The sequence below is a fragment of the Anas platyrhynchos genome, chromosome 1 (assembly GCF_047663525.1).
Source record: "Anas platyrhynchos isolate ZD024472 breed Pekin duck chromosome 1, IASCAAS_PekinDuck_T2T, whole genome shotgun sequence".
NCBI lineage: Eukaryota > Metazoa > Chordata > Aves > Anseriformes > Anatidae > Anas > Anas platyrhynchos.
Window position 1 is genome coordinate 205,659,526 of NC_092587.1, and position 17,414 is coordinate 205,676,939.

Below are 17,414 nucleotides of genomic sequence, written 5' to 3' on the forward strand. Positions count from 1 at the left end.
TTTTTTTTGTTGTTTTTTTTTAAGTTTTATGGCACATGCTTATTTAAACCACCCTTGGAAAAAAAACACGTCTGACAGCTAATTGTCAAGCCTAATTACGACCATCTAACACCTTATTAGGATTAGAAAGTTCGCGTGGCCTGTGCCACCGCCGCCCCGTGGTTCAGCAGCGGGCTGGGATTTTAAAGGCAAGAGTGAGCGTTTAAGCTGCAGCTGCTATTAAAATTGCTGATTAAATCCCTCGTGCCACTCCAGGAATCTCACCCTTATTGATCCTGCATGGGAGAAGTGCGCTGAATTGAACGGGTAATTTTTTTCCTATATTACCACTACGGCTTGTGGAGGTGGAACAAGAAAAAAAAAATAAAAATAAAAGAAGCTCTGTGATGGATTTTGTATCACCAGTTTCTCTCGTTTTGGCATGAAGAGCATCAAAATGGGCTCTTGGGAAATCCAAGAGGTATTTTGGTATTTGGTAAATGCTGGGTGTCCATGCAGCAGCGAGGTCTGGGGCTCAGGGCCAGTGTTCCCCATAAAACGGCCTCGATCCTTTTGGGGTTTGCTTAGGAGCAGAGATTCCCCTTGTACCACCCACATACGTTGGCCAGAGTTTAATTTTGCAGTGCTGTCATGCTGAAGGTGCAAAAAAATAAAACCCAAACGCAATGGACGGATGTTTGCAACCGGTTGGAGGTGACACGATGGCTCCGTGCCCGCGAGGTCCCTCGTGGTTGCGTGGTCTCCAGCTTGCTCCCGGCGTCTGGCCCTGCCTCTTCCACCCTCCTCCATCCAGCCTGGCTCTTCCTCCAGCAACGAGAAGCTTTTTAGAAATACTGCTGAGCAGGAGAAGGTGGATACTCACACCTTAGCCACGATGGAGGCACGTGTCCAGCCCCTAAACAAGGCTCTCACTGCAGGTTCAGAGCCCATTCCAACCCTTGGGACCTCTTCTGCAGGTACTGAGCAGCCCCTGTTTATCAATCCGTGTTTATCCATCTTCAGAGAGTGGCTCCAGTGCATATTTGTGGGCACTGCTCACCCCGGGACCATCCAAGGCTTCCCCATGGCTCTCCTCCATCCAGCTTGGGCGCTTTGCTGATGCCCACGAGAAAGTTCTCAACGTCCCTCGAGAGCCTGGTTCGGAGAAAACCTGGGCAAGGGGGGATCAAACTGATTCAGGGTGCCCCATCTGAACTGCTCCTGATTTTACAGAGCCTGCCCTATTTATTGCAGCTCGTGACTCTAAGCCCAAAGAACAGCCCCCGGCATGTGATAATGGCCAAAGTGTGCCGGGGCCAGGACGGTGCCAGGACCAACAGGGCATGAGGAGCTGATCCTATAGCCCTGAGCAACATCCCAGCACCCAGGGTAGGAGCCTCGTTTCTTTCCCTGCATCTCCTGCATCCGTCCTGGAGGAAAGCCCCAGGAACTGCTGAAAAAATAGGTCCTGTGGGGAGAAGATGCTGGCACCACGGAATTAAGACACTGCACCAGAAGATGAGTGACTGCTCCCTGTAACCCCGTTAATTAGGTGGGACACAGAGCCCACATCCCATGTCAGACCCGGAGACCCTCCTCTAAAGAATGGCAGGGACCTCCCTGCCTTCCCAGTGCTTATAATATTTTCCTTGTTATCAAAAAGAAGCCATAGCTCTTCCCCTAAACTCATTCTTTGATTTAATTTAGCAGCGAAAAGCAGCCCGGAGCAGACCCCCAGCCCTGGATACTTCAGCCCATATGGGGTGGTTTGTAGCGTTCCCAGCCTCACCGAGTCACTTAACAGACCTTATTTTTTCCTCCAAATAAGCCTGGGAGTTTCTCCAAGCCCCAAGGGTGTTTAGAGGCACCAATGGTTTCTTTTACATCTTTTCCTACCTGAAATTTGCCCCTGTGCGTGGTCCCGCCTCACGCCTGCAGCGTTCCCCGTGCTATCCGTGTTTTTAGTGTGATGCCTCTGCTGCAGGAATTACTCGGCCCCATACAGATGAGATTACACCTCCCATGATCTGTAACCAACTCCCTCTCCTCCCACCTCCGTTCTGGTCATTTGATTTACAAGGTGGGAATTTCACCGGGCTTCCTGGAAAGCCACGTGTTATTCTGGAATTCTCTCTCGCTTTTAAAAGCTGTAAGAAATATTCTCCCCTTGGTTTTGCTACACGAGGAATGCTGCTAAAATAACAAGAGGGCTTGTCTGAATATATCCAGGCTGTGCCCAAATGCTCTGCAGGAGCATCACGGCTACAGGTAAGCACCTGCAAGCAACGTCGTGTGGACCAAAGAGCCGAAACAAAGACCTTGGCCCTTCTCCAAGTGCCTTTTCCTCCTCCTAAGGAGCATAAGGAGGGTCAGGGCTCTCCTTTTCACACTCCTTCCCATTTTTAAGAAGTGCAAACAGCAGAGAGAGGGGACACACAGAAATCCAGAGCTCTGTGACATCTTGCGTGGCAGCAGAGCGGTGCTCCCATCCTCAGGACCCCAGGGACCTGCAGCACCCATCCCTCCTCCAGGGCTCAGCCCTCGGGGTAGGACACATGAACACCCCCAGAATTATCCCCTCGGTTGCAAATGATGATGAGCCCGTTCCAAACAAACCCCCCCAGAGGCACAAGGAAAGGAGGGGAGGCAAACGGGCACGGAACAACCACGTAAAACCCCAAAGGAAAGGTTTATTTACTGAATGCTGCAGAAGAAGCCTGATAAGTTCTGTTCTCGGTCCCAGTGTCCACTGGGAGGTGGAAGGTGCCCTCCGTGGCACAGGACGAGGAGGTCTGTGGCCAGGCTTGCTTCATCAGAAGTGTAGCTTGAGCAGAAAAAGAAAAGAAATGTTAGAGCACCGAAGGCACAACAGCCCGCAGTTGTGTCACATTTAAGCCACTTGGCTGCCCTCCTCCCTTTTCCTCCTTGTTTCCCACGTGTGGCTGGTCTACACGGGGTACACGACCAGCGTGGGTGGCTTTGAGGACATTTCTGGGGACAGGGGGATTTTTGGAGCAGCATGCTAACACTGGTTTTGCACCGTAAGCCTATGTGAAATCGTGACTTCCAGCCAGCAGATGCTTAGAGAGACAGCCCGACCCTACAGGATTGAGGGGGCTCTGAAACAAGGCAACCTGCAACACGAGGCAGATCGTCCTGATTAATGAAGTAGTACTGATGGAGGCACGTAAGACAAGCCAGGAGAAATCTCAAGAGGCAAATGTTGCGGGATTGGAGAAGGCGGCACCAGCATTCGGTTATTTTGTGGGTCTTTGATTTTCTGAAAGAGGAAAATGTCTTGGACTTCACCACCATAATGCTAATTCTATGATCACGGAATCACGGAATCATTTAAGGCTGGAAAAGACCTTCAAGATCATCAAGTCCATCACCCTGACCTACCAAATCCCATCACCAAACCACGATCCCAAAGCCACATCTCTTGAATGCCCACAGGGACAGGGACTCCACCACTGCCCTGGACATCCCAGTCCAATGTTTGCCCCTCTTCATGAAGAAATTCCTCCTTATGGCCAACCCAAACCTTCCTTGGTTCAAGGTATGACGTGCTATGCCTTTATCCTATAGCCAAATATGTCGCCAGTGCCACTGCCCTTGTGCTTAGGGCTGTCTGGAGCACGTCTATGGAGAAGCCCGACCTTGCCTTCATCCTTCCCAGAGCTTTCCAGGTCTTCTCCTCATTTATTTCTGAAACAGAGGAGCTGTCACCATTTTTCTGTTCCCACTAGTCTCAAATTTGGGTGTCTTTTCTCCTTTCAGGTCATTTAATTCCCATTTCCTTATCAACGGGGGCGTGCGGCCTTCAGGTAGGCCCAGCCTTTGTTCGACCACCCGGGAGGGCCTCTCCTCACAGCTCAGCCCCTTCACAAGTTGATCCAGCTGTTGTTATAAAAGAAATAAGCTCTAGGTTTTCTGTTTTTGGTACGTATTTCACACACCCAGCTGCTGAGGAAAGCAGAAGGGGGGAGGGCCAATCGGTGCAGAAGCCGATGAGGGTGCAGAAGACAAAACGAGGCAGCTGCCGGAGTCAGCTGAAATCTCCAATTTATGTCTTCTTTAAAGGTATTTTGGTTGAAAATCAGAAGCTCGGCTGTTGACACGCTCGCTCGACACCAAATTATTGAATTCCCCAAGGCCTCCAGAGCTCAACGCTGGCTCTGCTCCCCTCGTGTGTGTGCTGAGTGGATTGGGGACCTGAGGGAGCCAAGGCAAGATGAAGCCCTGGGGTACTTTGCTGCTTGATTTTATGGACACTGAACGGCTGATTTGGGCTGGCTGCCCACTAACGAGTGCTCCCAGAGCTCCTCAGGCACTCAGCAAAGGGGTTCTGGGTCAAGAGCCTTGTGGAGGGGGGAAAAAATAAAAAAAAAAGGAACTTTGGGCAACAGAGATGTGATTTTGTGGTTTCATAGGCAGGGAACTGTGACAGCAGAAGCAGCCAAGTTCAGACAAATCTGTCTGGCGCAGAAAGAGGAGCTGTTTAGAAAGGACACCGTGGCCTGAAGAAGGATGGGGGATCCTTATCCTCCCCCGTCTGATGGAGCCATAGAAATGTGCTCCTCCCTCCTTACCTTCCTCCTGAGAAAAGCAGGAGGCTCTGGGAAGAGAGATTCAGGGTGTGATTTCTCCATCACCCCAGGACTGGCCACGCTCTGAGCCCACAGCCCCTTGCAAGGGCTTGCAGAAATAATTGCAGCTTTCCAACTGCTCTGCTCCATCTTCAGCATGCCGCCAGCTCTGAGATGAAACTTTCTTTCCCTTACGCTTTTATTCAAAACCAGATTCATTTTTGCTGCCCAGCTTCACAAAGGATTTAATCTCCGAAAGCGATGAGACGATTTACTCCGATGTTACACAGAGCCTTCCTCGGCGATTGCTCCTCTCCACATCAGACCCACATCACGGTCACGGCAATTTGGGCCCGATGCGGCTGGGAGCCTGTCCTTGACACTAAATCACCGATCCTTGGAGAATCCATCACTTAAAACTCCACAAAAAGTGAGCTACGGAGGCACCTCGGCACAATAATATCTCCTGGTCCTGCGCAGGAGCTACAACTCACGGGGTTATGATCCAACCATGACTATCCGACATCATTTGAGGTCTATCTCCTCCTGCCAGTATCTTCTGGATTTGCTTTAGATGCTATTCATCGCAAAATAACGAGCTTTTCTTCATTATCTGCTGGCAAACCTCTTGGTGGGAGGGGTGCAAGTGATGCCAGCTGAGCGTGGGGCTCTGTAGTGCTGGGGTCAGCCTCCTCCAGCAATGTTCAGGGCATGTTTTAAGTGGAAAAGAGAAAAAAATATTATGAACCAGTTGTGCCTGAAGAAAATTCTGTGTATTAACTGAGTGCAGAATCGCAAGGACAGGACCAAGCAGACGATGTGGTATATAGAGTATATAAACCTCTTGCTCCCCTCCCTTATTTGTGATGGATGTAGCCTTGAGCATTGCATAAAGCCTGCAAGAAGCTCAATTCCCCAGGTGGTCCCATCACCGTGTGCCTGAGTGCCTCGAAATGGTGGGAGCATTTGTTCTTGGAAAGCCCTACAAGGCTCTACGGGATGCTCTCACCGCCAGACCCCAGACACCTACCCTAGGGAACCTACTGATGGCCCCAAATAGTCGGCAGGGAGAGGACGGGCGTCTCCAGAGGGTGGTTAGAGCACTTCAGTGGGGAAAGAGGATGCCTATACTTTGCCCCTGCGGAGCAATATTTCCTTCTGGGTGGATCCTGAAGCAGGCACAGGGGAATGGAGAGCTCACAGCCTCCATCCTGTGCCCCAACGCGCCGACGGCGGCCGCACGGAGCCGCGATTTCCTGGGCTGACGTGAGAAATGTCTGCTCTGCTCCGTCAGGGCACCGCGGTAATGGACACGAAGCATTATTCCCTGCTGCATTATTAATAGGTACGGTGAAAGCAGGAGCCAGTCTCCACACGAAAAGTGCATGCCCTACTTTCAGGAAAATAAAAAGCGCACGTTAATGAAGGAAGCTAAAACAAAACAAGCAGCTCAGGAAGACAGAATGCCTAGGAGGGAACAGACACAGGGCTTAATGAAGACATACATTATCTTAAAAAAAAAACAACTGGCATGCCTTGTGTCTCTGCAGTAGAGTGATTTTAGGTGCTCATTTTTCCATACTAAAAAGGGATTTTTGCAGTAATACCATCCGAAATAGCCAGGCTTGCTACAAGCACCGGGGTTTGCAATGCTGGTGTTTCACTGTCATCTTGTGACCCTCCTCGCGTCTCTCCCTCTAATAAATATTGAAAAATGGGCAAGAAAAAATCATGCAGCGAGGAAGAAAGTAGAACCGTGTCGTTTCAATGAGCCACGATGGCAAGAAATTCATTCCCTTGCTTGACTGAGGCTCCTTTTGCTGAGCTTCGCAAGCAATGCAGTCACTGGCTGTATCTGTTCCTTGGAAAGGGTTGGTTCAAAACAAACTGGTGAAGAATTTATCATTCCTTTGGTGATAATTCACTCAAATGTTAGCAAATATCCACTAGAGACCTGACTCTGATGGAGGGAGGATTCAAGGCCAGTTCCAGTTTCCCATCTCCTCTCCTCTCCCTGCTGTTGTTGGACCCGGAGGGGCCAAGGGGTCTCGAGACCTCCCCAAGTCCCTCTCGAGGTCTCAGTTCATTTCCTCCCAAGGGAATTAAATGTCTGGGCTGCTAAATCGTTTGATTTCCCACGTGGATCCCAGCATCTCCGTGGACCTCTATCAGCGATAACCCAGCAAATCCAGAAGCCCCAAGCTGAGGATGCTCTCCCCACCCTTTCCAACCTCTATTCCAAGCAGCGTTAAGGGGCACGTTTGCATGGCTAACCTCCATAAAGAGTATCAGATACCCGAGCAGATGAAATTCGGTTTTGTGATTGCTCCTTTAATGATCCCGAGGGATTTCTGCCAGCTCGCACAGCCACCACCCAGCCCGGGAGGCCTGGAAGAGCTGCGCCTCGTTGGCGGCTGGGATGCGCTGGGGAGCAGCGGTTCTGCTGGGAACACCCAGCGTCGCTTTCTGCAGCCAGGCAGATAAAGGCTCAGCGCCTAAAAATGCTTAAAAAGGTATTTGGAATTAGCCTGCTGTTTGCAAAAATCGCAGATTTTAAAAATAAAAACTGTTTTTTTCCGATTGCTTTCACTCAATTCCATTTAACGCAGCCGAGAACGCCGCCCACACCGTCACACGTACGCACCGATGGGATATTTTGTAGAGCTTATCTTGCTTTGTTTGCCTCTCTAAAATCATTAATTTTCTCTTTTAGGTTTTTTTTCTGTAGACTGCTGACCTGGGGGGGGGGGTGCTGGGAGGTGCTGAGCGGGGCCTGTGCCTGCTTTTGGGAGCTGCTGGCATGGGATGCGCCCCCCTCTACGTTTCAGAAGGGTCCGAGCCGTGATTGCAGCCTTTTCTCTGCCTCAAAAGATGATGTGGAAAGACAGAATCCTCCCTCGTGGGATTGGGGATGTCTTTTCCCCACTTGCTGGCCTGCTCTGAGCATCCCGAGCTGCCGGTCTGCGGAGAGCATCCTTCATCCCAGGTGCACACCAACAAGCTGAGGGCTCCGAACCGAGCCTCCTACGAGATCAATCCCAAAACCCCGTGATTCCCCCACTGCCACACCACTAAAATATTTCAATTTTGAGGTTGTTTAGGGGGAGGAAGGACATTTCCGAGCCAGAGGAGCTGGGCTGAGCAGCGCCGGTTTTAATCCGCGCCATTTCCTCGCTAACGCGGCGCTCAGCCCTGCTCTGCCAGCGCGCTGCGAGGCGCTGGAAGGTTTTTGTTCTCGCTGGAAAATGGCCTGGCAGCTCGCTGGACTCCGGGATCTTTCTAATCTGGGAATTATTAAGAGCATTTTTAAGAATCATAAACAGAGAAGTGAAAATGGAAACGTCACGACGGCGGCGAACGCGCTCCTGACGGAGCATTAAGCCGCGGAACAAAAAAGAATCCGGCGAGGGGGTGACAAAAATGATCAGAGGATTTTGATTTTTTTTTTTTTTTTTTCGAGAAAGAAAGTCGGCAAAGATTAGGAGAGCACTTCAGACGGGCGAGCCGGGAAGTGAACAAAAGGCTGAGTGGCACAAAGAAGATTGACCAGGGCTTTCGCTTCCCCTTTCACATCATGCAAATCTAAGGCAACAGACGATTATTTGCATCGCTTAAAAAAAAAATAAAAAGAAAAAAAAGAAAAAATCGGTAACTCAAGCCTTAATTAATCTGCAGAACTGCCTGCTGCAAAGTATTGTAGTGATAAAATCCAGCCGGAATCAAAGCGAGGGGAGGTTAAGTATCTTTAATGAAAGGGAGAACACCCACAGCCCCGGCCGCCAGCACAAAGGTAGGAAAAATCAAAGTCTCCGTGGTTTTGTGCTTGTGAAAGCCGCGGACTAACGAGGTTCGGGGCAGATTATTCCACGGCGAACAATGGCAAGGGGACTTCTGAGGCTGATCTGCCTGGTTTTGGGGAGAAGAGACCAGCGTGGGTCTGGTGGGGCAGCGGAGGATGCTCGGGGAGGACAAACCAAGGACTACAAACCCAAACCTCCTCGGCTCCTGTCTCCATCACGCTCAGCAAGGTGGAAGCCAAACATCCAGGCAACAACCTGTGCCCCTCTGGGAAATGAAAAATTGCCTGCTCAGACCCAAAGCAGCCCCGACGTGTTGATCAAGAGGGCGGGAGGAAATATTTTATCTCCTAACACCCTTCAGGAAAATGCTTTGCTCCTGGAAAAGGCGCAGTGGTGTGTGCTCATCCCTTGAGCCAAAATCTGCCAAAATCTGTTGGTCCATGAAAATCCGGGCACGGATGGAGCCCCTCGCCCTGGGTCTGCTCTTGGTTTCCTTCTTTGGATCTTTGTGATGCTCGTTCTGCTGGGAAACATTAATTAAATGGACTTCTCCGGCTGTTCCTGCTATTTAGGGACAACCTACTAAAAACACATCCCATAAAACATCATCCCTGATGGCCCCTTCCCCATCTTCACTGTATCAGTTATCTGAAAGTGCTTCCCAAACCCCTTTGGGTTCCTTTTTCTCGTGAACACGAGGGATGCCCCAGGCAGGATTCATCTGAAGCTCTCCCTGTAGGACAGACAGACGCCCCTGGGAGTCTGTCCCCAAAGGGACGGGCTAAATGCCCCCCTGGGGAGGTTAGAGACCTGATGTTTATCCAGCTAAAGGCAGCTGCATCTTCCCTAACGTGGCGGTGGCTGCAGCTGTTCAAAACAGTTGAAAATTTCCTTTTTTTTTAAATTTGGGAAAATTAAACTGAGCTGAAATAGAAACTTTCCAGGGAAACATGCGGGTTTCAATGAGTTTTTGCAAAGAAAACTATTTTCCTTGGCGAGCCACGCGGCTTTTCTGGGGTTTGTGCCCACGGGTTTCCTGATGGGAGCTCCAGAAACCCCAAAAGGGTGCCGGGGATGTCCACGAAGCACCCGGGACCCCTTGGCCATCCCCTCGAGCTGCCGCCTGCACGAGGAGCCTGCAGAAACCCCTCTGCTGCTCCCCAGCCACTCGTTTTTCTATAATGGCCAGGGAAATATGTGCTTACATCACCTAGAGGCTATCCTAGAGGCACAAGAAAACCCCAGAAACACAACCGACCCCTCACAGCCTTCATTTCACGGCTTCATTTAATAACAGCAGCAAATTCAAACCCAGGCCGTCAGCAATGTGCGGAAGACAGCACCAGAAGTTTTTTGGTTTTTTTTGGCAAGAAACCCCTCATTCCTGCTTCATCAACCGAGCCTGGGAACCCACCGATCTGATGACAGCCGAGAGCCCGAAAACTTGGCGCTGGAGAAGAGGAAGGGGTTAGTGGGACCGCCACCAAGTCCTGCTGTGCGCTGGTTTCACGAGCATCCATTTCCCTCCGGCTACCGAGCACATTGCTGAAAGGGTGCAAAGTTAAAATCCCTCAGCTCTTTCGAGGCAACGTGCTCGGAACAAACAGCTGGGACAGCCAAGGAGTCACGGAGTCAGCCCCAAAGACAAGGCGTTAATTCTTCGTCTCCGATGTCTGCGTGGAGATGGGTGAGCAAGACTTTTTTTTTTTTTTTTTTTTTTTTCCAGCCCGTTTTTCATAAAAACCATGAAAAAGGCCCAGTCCTGATTTCAGAAACGCTTTTCGGGTCACAGTTCAGGCACTGCAAAAGCTTGGATTTGACCTGTGTGACCGCATCCTTTGAAGAAAATGCTCTGATAGCACGCCACGGCTTTAAAAACCCACAGCTAATAAATAACGTTCTGATCTCAAGGCTGCTATTAAATAGGATATTTCCTTTTTTTTATGCTGCACTTCACTTCATTTGCTCCGGATTCGGGCACAAACCAGTTACATCTTGGAAGTGCCCCTTAGCACTTGGGTTTCTAGCATCCTGTGCCATGCAAAGAGGCTCCCAGCCCCGGATAATTTTGCTGAAAGCAGGGAATTGAACCATGCTCCAAAAACTCAGCAGCACGAAGGCAGTTGGCTTGGTCCTTCCACAGGTCTGGGACACTTAAAAATAGGCTTGACTTCAGCTCAATTATTTAACGAATTGGAGCCTAAGAGAAGTCTTCAACTCCAGAGAGAGATTTGTGTAAAGATTTCTACGTTTGGGTTCGAATGCAGATCTCGTCGTGGGCTTTGGTAAAAAAATAAAGGGGTTGATGGAGGAATTCCTACAAGAAATTTCTTCGTGGAGATGATGGGGAGCCCTTTTTCCATGAGAGGAGCAGCAGGGCACAGCCTGGGTGCAGGGATGGGACCAGAATTTGTACCCAAATGTAAGGTTTCCCTTACAAAAAAGAGAGATGGGGAGCAGCAGGGAGGGGAAAGGACACGAAGACATGGCATGGGAGACAAGGGCACCAAATGGGGCACGGTTGCTGACATTTCTACATCTATAACATGAAAGGGGGGAATGATAAGCAGATAAGGATAAAATTTGTAGGATACAATTCATTCAAAAGCACTTTGCAACCTGGAGAAGCATTCCCAAGGTACGGCATGAAGTTAAGGGCAGAGATAGCAAGGGAAGAGATTAACCCAGTCCCCTTCCCTGTTAAGAAGGACACAGAAGGTATTGGGGTTTGTACACCAAATCCTCCTGCAGGCCCTGTAGGGTCTCCATGCACAAAGTGGTTTTACCTGGGGCGTAGCCGGGGCTGCTGGTTGGGTACATGTTGGGGTTGTAGGCTGGGGCCGCGGTGGGATATCCCGTCGGGTAACCTGCAACGAGAGAAAGAGAGAAATTCATCACGTTTTTGACAAACTGACGTGGTCCCAGTTGGCCACGGCGTAGGAAGGACGATGAAGGTGCTCCACGTGACATGTCAACATACAGCCTTTATTTCCCTAGAAAATGAGGGCCATAACCAGAAAGCAGGTCATGGGCATGGTCGACGTGCTCTGAAGAAAGCCACCATGAAAACACACGCACCGAATACAGCTCCAAAAACCAGAGGCACAGCTGGAGCTGAAAGGTTTTCCTTGGCTCCTTGCAGCCATAGTAGCTCGACGTGTCACTTATCGTAACTTTAACCTCAGCCTCGCAGGTTTAGCTAACCCTAAATAGCATGAAGCGAATTCCTGGTGTTAAAAATATTAAAAAGCAAACCTAAACTGAAAAATGATTCTGGAACTCCTCCACAGCCCGGTGCCAGATTGCAGAGCGCTCTCCACGGAGAGCAGAGAGCACTTTGCACCCGGACAGCAGAGCTCAGCACCCACCCGAGCGCTCGGGGCTTCCATTAGGCAGAGCTTTTTGCTAAAGGGGAGGTAAGGACGTTGCGGGGAAACATGCCAGCCCTTATATTCACCCCTCACTGCACAGCTGCCATCCTGGGGAGGGGAGCCGATTACCTGCCAAGCCACCTGGAAGGAACACGCATGGCAGCGCGTACCCTTTGAAGCCACCGTGAGGTTTTAATGGGCACTTTGGAGCAGGTTACCGAGCATCTTCAGTTCTCATCATCTTCAGCCGGATCGGTCACGGGGAGTTCAGGGGAAATCAGGCGGCTACGTGCAGGCTGGGGCAGCTGGAATCACCGGTGGGTAGGAAACCACCGCACACCGTGGGCACGCTGCGCTGGAGAAGTAGGCAGAATTGGCCAAATTGGCAAAGCCAAGGGAAAATAAGACTTTTACAGACCGAAAATGGTAACACTCAAGTAACTCCATCCCTTCCTACATGTGTAAATCCCTCAAACAGACCCAACGCGACATGGGTATCCTCTTCTCTTCTCTTCTCTTCTCTTCTCTTCTCTTCTCTTCTCTTCTCTTCTCTTCTCTTCTCTTCTCTTCTCTTCTCTTCTCTTCTCTTCTCTTCTCTTCTCTTCTCTTCTCTTCTCTTCTCTTCTCTTCTCTTCTCTTCTCTTCTCTTCTCTTCTCTTCTCTTCTCTTCTCTTCTCTTCTCTTCTCTTCTCTTCTCTTCTCTTCTCTTCTCTTCTCTTCTCTTCTCTTCTCTTCTCTTCTCTTCTCTCCTTTCTCTCTACTTCTCTTCTCTTTCTTTTTCCTTTCTTTCTTTCTTTCTTTCTTTCTTTCTTTCTTTCTTTCTTTCTTTCTTTCTTTCTTTCTTTCTTTCTTTCTTTCTTTCTTTCTTTCTTTCTTTCTTTCTTTCTTTCTTTCTTTCTTTCTTTCTTTCTTTCTTTCTTTCTTTCTTTCTTTCTTTCTTTCTTTCTTTCTTTCTTTCTTTCTTTCTTTCTTTCTTTCTTTCTTTCTTTCTTTCTTTCTTTCTTTCTTTCTTTCTTTCTTTCTTTCTTTCTTTCTTTCTTTTTCTTTCTCTTCCTTCCTTCCTTCCTTCCTTCCTTCCTTCCTTCCTTCCTTCCTTCCTTCCTTCCTTCCTTTTCTCTTCTCTCTGCCTCTTTTCCCTTCTCTTCCCTTCTATTCTATTCCCAAGGCAGCACCGGTTCGACAGCAAACATGAACCTCCAACATCCTTCCACTGGCTGCTGGTTGCCAGCAAAGACCGGGAGGAAGTAATTAGCACGCAATTCACACCCCATCTTTTTTGCTTTATTAAATACGAGCCAGAATGGATCTTTCCTCCCTCTTCCCCAACAGCAAGACGAACACGCTGCAATTTCTCCCCCTCCCCGTGCCCCCAGCACGCTGTTACGCGACCAGACGCAGGTTTCCAAAACCCGGCACGCAGCCGACTGCTGCAGCAAAATTTTGAAGTTCATTTAAATAAATCTAATTCAACAATCATGACCACTGTACTGGAATAAACGACTGTGTGTTCTACCCTCTCATTTTCATCAGTGATATATTTGGCTTCTAAATCAGGTTAATTAAAAATTGCTGTGGTTAATGCTGGATAAGCAGCAGCGCAACAGATTTTTCTTTTTTTTTTTTTTAGACTACATAAAACTACGTTGTCAACGTAGCCGGGAATATACAGCCTTTTAGCAATCAGGAAGCTCCTCGGAAAGTTATTTGCAGATCCAGTGATTGCAAGCAGAGCATTAATGATGAAGATATTAAATCAGAACTGCTGCTCACCCAGCCCCACGTCCCGGTGGCTGCTGGAGACCCCAACCACTGGGTTTTGCCTCCTCCCCACACATCTCCAAAGCCCCTCACTCGTAGTTTGTGGATGGTACATGGATGGTGAGCAATGGCTGCATAGGAAACCAATCCCTTTCCCCTTTTCTTGACAGTTTATCCCCAAAACAGGGCCCGACTGGCGCAGGAGGAACCCACGAACCAAGGCGTTCAACATCAGGTTTATACGTGCAAAACCAGCCTGAAATAAATCAGACCACGTTCCTTCGGGGGCCTGGGGAGGGGCCTGCACAGGAAAGCTGTGGCTTTGGGTAATCTTTTCCATACAACCAATTATTCAAAGACCGCGGGGTTATTTCGGGCAGGCGGAGACAACCGTGTATTTACACGGCTCCTTTCTCTCTTTGGGGTTTAACTTCTGCTCCGCAGGGCTGCCTCTTGCTGATTTTCGTTGTTTTGAAAGAAAGTCGTGGGCATTTTCAGCATAATTTCGTCTCAGATAAATGCCATTTCTACCGAGGGAGCTGCAGCAGGCTCAGCTCGGCTCTGCCGTCCACTCTGACCCCAAAACCTTTACCACGTGCTCACCTCCAGCACAACACCTCTCCTTTCCATCATGAGGGTAGGGAAATGAGCGTGATTTGCTCCTTTTTTTGGACACACTGAAATATATGAAAGCAGCAGCACAACCGTGGCAATTTGGGGAGAGAGGAAGCATGTTTGTGTGCCCCCGGCGCTCAGAAATCACTAGGTTTAAAAATACACGGGACGTTTTTATCCCGTATTTGCCTCCTGCTTTTCGAGCCGTCACCATTTATGTTTGTTGGCTCCTCTTCCTCCCCGAAGCGACCACGAGCCAACATCCTCAGGAAAGCCACAGCTGCAGCTCCCAGGACGAATCCCGGCCCCGGTGACCGAGGTTTGGGAGCGGTGGCGATGCCGAAGTGGCCGCATCCTGCTCTGATTGCCCCGTGGCCACCCTAAGCCCCTGTCCCTGCTGGTGACCCTGCCACATCTGCCTCATCTCATCACCTTCAATCTGCAAAATCAGCAGCGCAGAGGGGGAAACCGCTGGCTTGGTGTTGATCTTCAAGGGATTCCTGCTGGAGGCTGTGGCTGGAGATATGGGAAGGTCAGGGACAGAAAATATCCTTTATTTCGTACTGGTACAGATCGGCACGTGATGGGACCCCAGCTCTGCTGGGGCTTGGGGCCCCATCACAGCAGCGATAAGAAAATCAGATGAAACCACATTGACCGGGATTTATTAGATTCCTCCGAGAAGAAATCAAAAGTTGCTTCCCTGCTTTATTTTAATTTAATATCCTCTCCAAAATCGATCGGAGCAGGAAACCCAGCGCTCATTTCATGTTCTCCCCGAGGAGAACACGCAGCACCCCGGCGCTGCGCAGCACCGACTGAACCAGTGTCAAAATTATGATGCAATAACCTTTAATTTTTCATGTATCCTTAAATGTTTCTGTAAGATTATTTCCAGCTCTGCTCCATCCTCCTCGGTGCAACGCCGCTCTTGGTTCCTGGCTTTGAGGCTGCGAGCCCGAGCTATCCTCTCCCTTTTTAAGGTGCACACCTTCAGGAGACATGCTCAGAAAGGATTTTAGGGAATAAATGAATAAAGCGTGGCTCGCAGAACCTCCAAATGTTTTTAAGCAACAGCTTTGTTTAACCCAAGCCCCTTTGTGATTACACGGGGAAGAGCCCTAGCAAAGCAGTCCGCTTGTTTTTATTTCCAGCCCTGTGTTTCTGTGCTCGCAACCAGAGACACGAGCTCACCGCAGGCTACGAGACGTGTCTGGAGGGGGTTTTAGGACAGCTCTTTCCATCCTGGCAGCCTTTCTGGGATGGTTTATCCCCTCCTGGCAGCCATTCCCCTGCGGCCGATGCAGTTCCGCACGTCAGTAGCGCACGTCGGCACGGCCAAAGGGATGGCTTTAGGATGACACCACTGAAAGGAAGAGCTCCTCTGAGGAGCTAATTAAAAAAGGAACCACTAACATGATCTGAGCCTGGTACGCTGAGCGGGTCTGGCTGTCTCATCCCGAAGTCCTTTTTAACCGGACCTGGGTGGTTTTGAGCTCGCCCAGGGGGCCAGGATTTGGCATCTGCCAGCAGCACCCACGCGGTGCACCCACCTCAGTGCCATGCAGCAGATCAGAAGTGTTGGGAGCACCCAAATAACGTCCCAGCCATGCTAGTGCCAGGTCTCCATAGGACGCACTCACCTACTCTTGAATCTCTTGGAGAAGAAAGGCCACGTAGTTTGCTTCTCTTTGGCTAGGGAGCCTGGAGAGCCAGGTCCTTGTTTCAGCCTCCCACTGATGATCGGCTCAATTAATTGTCCCTTCCAACGCTGATTTCCAAAACGTGCCGTTTAATTCCTCGAGAAGAGGTCCTGTTGGCCGTTATCTGATTACGGCTTAAATTGCTACAAGCAGCCCAAATTAATTTACGAGACGAAATAATTCCCCTTCGCTCTTCTTCCCAGCAATGCTCGGGCACCGATACGCCCCTAATGGCAGCAGGATTTTTACGGGGACAGATAACAAAGCCCCTTATCTGGGCGCAGGACGAGGCGCCGTATAAAACCCATCGAACCACTGTCACCAAGGACCCCGGCGAGCTATCTCTAGAGCCAATTAATGATGTACATCCAAGGGACTAAAAACCCGGGCAGCCAGGCAAAACTGTCCGTAATGTGTAATTCGCTGTTCCGAGACGGATAAATTCAGGGGCCCTTCTATTACTTCTCTCTTTTAAAACCCTAAACACCTTCTGCCAGCTTGTTCCCGCTGAGTGATTGCGTTTAAGCTGCAATAAGGCCGGGAACATTTTGTCTTTATGACCACCTCTTCGGGTCGGCCGTATTAAGGCAAAATATTTCCACCTGTAAAACACGTCGGTATTTTAAGTCCACCCATCGTGTCTCATCCTTTATGGCTCAGAGGTTTCAAGAAATTTTGTCCTCCCATTCCCTGAGCTTCCACAGCTCAGTCCCCGATTTTTTGGTGGTGAGCCCTTTGTCACAAGTGGCTCGGGGCTCGTAGGGTGCTACAAGCTAACCAAATGGCTGCGCGTGAGGCTGGCAGCGTGTTTTAAAAGACGTCACCGTCCTTCAGCTGGAACTCGGGTCAAACTCGACACTAAAACATCAAGACGGGTCTCATCCATCAGGTTTCGCTTCCCCCCGAGCTCCATTTGGCCTCTTGGATTTTGAAAGGCTGTACCGAAACTCAAAGTGTACGATCTGTGATTTACAAGGTTTTCCAAATCAAAGCTAAATCCAGGCGCAGTCCACACCAAACCGATTTTTATTCCCTTTCACGCCTAAGATATTAAATGACACGAATCTAGGGGATGCCCTTTTTGACAGCATCCAAAGGATGCCACAACCTTCTCTCTTCTTCTAAGCCCAGAGAAACGGAGCAATGGCATAAATTTCTGGGGCGAGCTCCCCCCAAATGTCGGGCACGGTGAGGGATGAGCATCACGGCAGCGCCGGGGCCAGGTTTCGCACGGCATCCCCCATTTCTCCTGCTGCCCCATCACTCATTGCCCTGCCGTGGAAGCACTCCAGCCCACTCGTGCTAACTGGCTGTAAAAATAGAGGAAAAGCTGAAAGCAAGGGTGGAACCGTTCTGAAGAGCGAGTTAATGGATGGTTGAGAATCCGGTGTTTCTCAGGTCTCTGAGGATAATAAATACATTCATTCCCGTGAAAAAAGTGCCACCCCCTTATTACTGTTTCAAGCCTCATCAGACCAGGAGCAGAGCAGTCAAACGAACATGGATTTGCCAGGCACAGAAACCGCTTTAAAAAAGATTAGCTCTAGCATTTGATGACCTGCTCACTTTCCTTCAGACCTTTTTTTTTTTTTGTTCTAT

The 17,414-nt window shown here is 49.6% G+C and overlaps 2 protein-coding genes across 7 annotated transcripts in view; one reads left to right on the forward strand and one right to left on the reverse strand.

Annotated features, from left to right (window-relative positions):
- The window catches only part of RELT (RELT TNF receptor), a 66,835-nt gene that overhangs the window by 16,532 nt on the left and 32,889 nt on the right, over positions 1-17,414 (forward strand). The window lies entirely within an intron of this gene.
- The window catches only part of FAM168A (family with sequence similarity 168 member A), a 161,428-nt gene that overhangs the window by 8,846 nt on the left and 135,168 nt on the right, over positions 1-17,414 (reverse strand). For 4 of the 5 annotated variants that reach the window (XM_038178403.2, XM_038178407.2, XM_072032930.1 and 1 more), the window contains 2 exons: positions 11,155-11,235; positions 2,678-2,803 (listed from right to left, as the gene is read on the reverse strand). In XM_038178403.2, the coding sequence (XP_038034331.1) occupies positions 2,678-2,803; positions 11,155-11,235 (207 nt within the window). The remainder of the gene's footprint in view (positions 1-2,677; positions 2,804-11,154; positions 11,236-17,414) is intronic. The other variant, XM_072032931.1, reaches the window with a different exon arrangement.